Below are 5,463 nucleotides of genomic sequence, written 5' to 3'. Positions count from 1 at the left end.
CACACACACACACACACACACACACACACACACACACACACACACACACACACACACAGGCTGTTTGCCCACAGGGGAAGTGTTTCCTTACAGATGATACATCAGTGTGTTCAGCTGAGGGCTGCTGTCGTCTAAAACCTTGCTGGATTTCATACATCACGCAAACCTGTTGACACGTCTCTCTGCTATGAATGATCTCTCCTGCACCTCAGAATACATAACTTAAACAATAAACAAACAAACAAACTTAAAACAAGCCCTGAAGTATTACACTTGTCACTGTCGCTGTATTTGGCCACAGTTTCCTTCACAGATATTCTGGAGACTTGTGCGCTCATGATGTCATCATGATGTCACACGTCTAGGTGACTTATCTGTGCTAGTCTAGACAGTGTCCCCATGGCAACTGAGTCATAAGTGTCACAAGATGAAAGAAAGATAGAAAAAGTCTGTTCTTTTTCAAACTTACAGTCCATTATTCATCTTTTGATGGGCTGGAAATTTAACAAGCCCGGTTTTTACCTTCGACAATTTTTTCCTAAAGAACTTTTTGTGTTAAACCCTAAAGAGTGTATTCATTTTTTGTATACAGCCGCAAAATGCAGCAAAAGTCACCTCAGATCACTTTTAAGAAACATTCACCTACAGTATAAAATGACCATTAGTAAAGGTTACTTTTCTAAGGAAGCCAGCAGATTGTGTCAAATCTTCACATCATCATAAACTCCAACTCTGAGCAGCGCAGAGGCGACAGTGGAAAGAARTGATTCCCTTTTAACAGGAAGAAACCTCCAGCAGAACCAGGCTCAGAATGGACTTTTGTTCGTAGAACAGGAAGTGGACACCGACTAAAAAGGACTGGTCTAGGTGTTGCTATGTGTGTAAAAACAAAGAAAAACATACATGGTTAAAATAGTACAAACATGGGAAGTTAAATGAATAAAGGCAGCAGCGGAGTGAAGTTAATCCCATACAGGAAGTGAAAGGTCGCACAGTTTGTTTCTAAGATGCTCAAGTCTAAAAACACAATCTTATCTAAGTTTAAAAGCAGAAATTAAGAAGATCCAGGTTTTTATGTCTCTGAAACTGTTATCTAAATAACTGATTCTTCAAGTTTCATGAAAAAACATAGCTGAGACTCAGCTTTTAGGTGTGGGTGAGAGTGTGAGTGCTTGTTTATATGTGGCTCTATGGACTTGGGGCCTGTCCAGGGTGTCCCCCACCTTTCACACAGTGACTGCTGGAGATCGGCACCAGCTTCTTGTGACCCAGAAAGAAAACGAGGGTAAAGATAAGGGATGGACTGTGAAAGGTCTGGAGATGTATTGAAGCTACAAATAGAATGAAAGATCAGGCCTTTATTATGCCATGAAAAATTTAGTCCCCCGGTGTAATCTTTTTCTTGTTACCCTGCAGGAGGGATTCTATTTTAATACCCGAGAAGCCTTTTGCCATTTTTGTTACCATTAAAAATGGGCATACAGAATGTCTGTTGATGATCATTTTTAACTTAAAAAACAAACAACAAAAAATAACAATTGTAATGGTGTATTTTTAAGAACTCAACAGGATCTGCTGAGTTCAGATTTTTTACAGTTGCACTGTCAACTTCACACCATCAGTAGCAATTTCTCTAAGTATATGAAAAAAAATCAACACCCAAAAAGTTCACATTTACCCCCTTGTGCTTTAGGTCATTTTATGTAAGGTGTCTGTTCTCATTGATTTTTTTATTTACACTGCTCAGTCTGTATTGATTATATACACTACTATACATACGAGAAGCATTGATTGGAGTTTTCGAGTTGGAGTCCGATTTCAGGTTTTTATAAATATAGAACGGCTGATTGCAGTTTTACTAAATACAGATTTTTCCTTAAGAAAAATTAACAGCATGCATTTAAAGTTTCTGATTGAAACTTGTGTTCAAATTAAAACTTTCCCATTTCCTGCAAAATGGCATCAAGTTACTGGGGCTTCTTTTTCTGTCACTTTCATATTGAACACTAAACTGCTCTGAGCTGTTGGATATGTACATTAACAAAATCCACAAGAAAAGAAAATATAGTGTCTAAAATATTATTTAAGAAAACTTTTTATTGAGAAAATGTTAAATATAAACTAATAATTTATGACTTAGTTAGCTCCCTTCTTGTAGAATCTTCAGATCTCACTGTCTGTGAGATCTGTGTAATCAAATGTGACTCTTGTCTTTGAATGCATATGATAAATAATTTATAATTAATAAACCACAATTTAGCTATTTYGAGTTAAAGAGCTAATAATCACTTTTACCCAAACTCCATGAACTCAGCACTTCGTATTCAGAATTTCTGATTAAAAAACAGTAATTAAATGTCACTCAACTGATTAAATATCTGTGGGTTTGTTATTAACGAAGAGCTCTTTTTTGATGCCTGATGCAGTTTGTTATGAAAATCTCTGTTTACTCTGATACTGAGCAACCAGTTATCATTGTCAAGAAGAGAAATGTGATATAAGACTTACTATGAGGACGTAAATCTGTATTTCTTTCATCATTATTGTGATTTACTGTTTTTAATAATTTGGGCATCTGGAATGATGCTGGAAAATTCAAGTAAGCTTTTAAAAATGGGACCACATAAACGCACACAGCTGGGTTTCTGACTGGACGATGTGCTTCAAGTGTAAGCATTAAGTTATTGTGCAGATTTTTTAAAGGAATCCATGATTAGTTGCAACATTAGACTTTATTTGATAAACATATTTTAACTGTAAAATAAAGACTGTAAAATACTGTAAACTGTTTAGTTTATRGAATTTTTAAACTAAAAGTTTAAAAATACATTACACGGACGGGACCATTTTATTTACATGCAAAGCATTCTGGGTAAATGATGACATGGATAGGTCCTCGGTGTGAGCGAGCTATATCCACCCTGAAGGTTAATATTGGACAATATCTGACAATTGACTCTTTAAGAGCGTTGACAGAGAGGGGAACGCAAAAATGACTCAGCCTGCAACTGAAAATATGGATGGAGGACCTCAGTTTAGCTTGTTTGTCGCGCTGGCGCTGAGCTAATACATATAAGGTAATATAGCGTTGGCGCTAGTGCGAAGACTAACAGGCTAAGCTGAGGTTCTTCTTCCATGAAGCAGCTCTGTTGTCCTCCATCTACTGTATATTTTCAGTTGCAGGCTGTCATTTCTACATTCTCCTCTCTGTCAACGCTCTCTGGTTTCATTTAAAAGAGTCGATCGTCAGATATTGTCCAAGATTAACCTTCAGGGTGGATATAGCTCGCTCACACCGAGGACCTATCCATGTCATCATTTACCCAGAATGCTTTGCGTGTAAATAAAATGGCTCTGTCCGTGTTAAAATATATTTTAAAAAATTTACAAAACTAAACAGCCTACAGTATTTTTAGTCTTTATTTTACAGTTAAAATAAATGTTTATCAAATAAAGTCTAATGTTACAACTGATCATGGATCCCTTTTAAAAAAACCTTTCTGACAGATGCTTCTCCTCTGTTTCCTCAGATCTGACCTTGACACGTTCCATCCACTCAGACATGAAATAAGTTATCCATGTTCGGTTCAGAGAGTCTCATTTCCACACGCCCCTGTTAAGGACCCTCTGGTGGCTACGCCGCTGAATCACAGGACATGTACGGCAGTGCCAGAGCTGTAGGTCATGTAGAGAGCAGCCCTGTTCGATCCCCGCGCCTTCCAAGGTCACCCAGACTGGGCCACCGAAGGGCACACAGTGGGAGCGGAGGCGGTGGTGGGGGCAAGACGCTGTCCATGGAGAACATCCAGTCCCTCAACGCTGCCTACGCCACTTCAGGGCCCATGTACCTGAGCGACCACGAGGCCGTGGGCTCCACTGCCACCTACCCAAAAGGCACTATGACTCTGGGCCGCGCCACCAGCCGGGCCATGTACGGGGGCCGCGTCACGGCCATGGGCAGCAGTCCCAACATCGCCTCGGTGGGGCTGCCTCACGCTGACCTCCTGTCTTACAGTGACCTGGGCTCCCTCTCCATGCTGCACCACCACCATCACCACCAGGGGGTGCCCTCCGCCCTGCTGAGGCAGGCTGTGCGGGGCAGCGGCGGGGAGCTGCTGGAGATGCAGGCCCAGCTCAGGGAAATGCAGAGGGAGAACGAGTTGCTGCGGCGGGAGCTCGACCTGAAGGAGAGCAAGCTGGGATCRTCCACCAACAGCATCAAGAGCTTCTGGAGTCCCGAGCTGAAGAAGGAGAGGATCATGAGGAAGGAGGAGGCGGCTCGCACATCCATCCTTAAAGAGCAGATGAGAGTCACTCATGAGGAGAATCAGGTGAGAGCGCCCCCCTCCCTCTCCTTTTTTTCTGAGCTGTCATAGACCATTTATTGCTGCAGGGGATTTCAGCTGCTGCTTGTCTGTCTATGTTTCTGCTTTCACAACGAGTCACGGCCATCCTCAAGTCCAACTATTCAGAAAATCATCGCAGTCAGATATGTTTCTTTAGTATTTGTGAAAACCTTTCTGGAAAGAGCTTTTTTATGTACATAAAAGTCCAACTTACATTCCATGGCTTTTACATTAATGTGGATTTGGTGTCATTTTAGTCACAAGAACAACCTCTCGTTTGTTATTTGCAATACATTCAAGGTTTCTGATGTTTGAGAAAAATGATAACCCTGCTGTCAGATGTATCGACTGTATCACAGTCTGACCTCAGTATTGCTAAATTGTACTTTCACAGGTTCATTAGAGTGATCCCGAGAGAGAGATGTCAAAAGATTTTCCTTTTTTTTTTTGCTTACTTTAGTGTGGGGGTGTACTCATGGCCCAGTTAAATCACTTACTGACAAGAGTGGGCACAACGCCCAGAGACAAATGTCAAGGACACTTAAACACCGTCTGTCTTTCTTTGTGTTTCTCTGTCTGTGCTTCATACAGACTGACTTTAATCATCTCTTGGTGTTTACTTCTATTCATGTAGCCCCTGCTATCATCTTTATGTCTCTTCAAAAACTGAACAAAACCCATTGTTTGTCACATCTGTTTGTCATTAGGACACATTTGCGATTAAATTTAAGGCCATTCCAAAGCAGAGGAAGAACATTTAGCTCACTATGAAGTAATGTTCTTTCTGCCAACTTGATGTTGATGATTTCAAGTCAAACCTCACCTCTAGGGTTATTAATAGCTTAGTCATGGTGCAGACAGACTCCACAACCCTCGCTTTAGCAGGAAAGCGTATGACACACGAGGTAAATTGTGGACTGTGTCAGATTAGTGCCTGAGTGGATAGATTGGTTGTTTCTTTTCTTTTCTGAGGCAGGCTGGGTCATGATGCAGCAAACTGAACAATATTTCTGTGCAAAGTCAAGGTGGAATTTGGCTGTCTCTTTATGGTGTTTGAGCCAGTGTGTGTGTGTGTGTGTGTGTGTGTGTGTGTGTGTGTGTGTGTGTGTGTGTGTGT

At 41.0% G+C, this 5,463-nt stretch overlaps 1 protein-coding gene across 1 annotated transcript in view; it reads left to right on the top strand.

The window, feature by feature from the left end:
- Positions 1-3,530: 3,530 nt before the first annotated feature.
- LOC106511195 (ERC protein 2) overlaps positions 3,531-5,463 on the top strand; it is a gene marked incomplete at its 3' end in the record, with an annotated part of 6,636 nt that continues 4,703 nt past the window's right edge. Inside the window, 1 exon segment of the mRNA XM_013999942.1 lies at positions 3,531-4,331. Coding sequence (XP_013855396.1) covers positions 3,657-4,331 — 675 coding nt within the window.

Source organism: Austrofundulus limnaeus, unplaced genomic scaffold (genome assembly GCF_001266775.1).
Source record: "Austrofundulus limnaeus strain Quisiro unplaced genomic scaffold, Austrofundulus_limnaeus-1.0 Scaffold2577, whole genome shotgun sequence".
Classification (NCBI taxonomy): Eukaryota; Metazoa; Chordata; class Actinopteri; order Cyprinodontiformes; family Rivulidae; genus Austrofundulus; species Austrofundulus limnaeus.
Note: the sequence above shows the minus strand (reverse complement) of the source record. Positions and strands in the feature narration are given on the sequence as shown.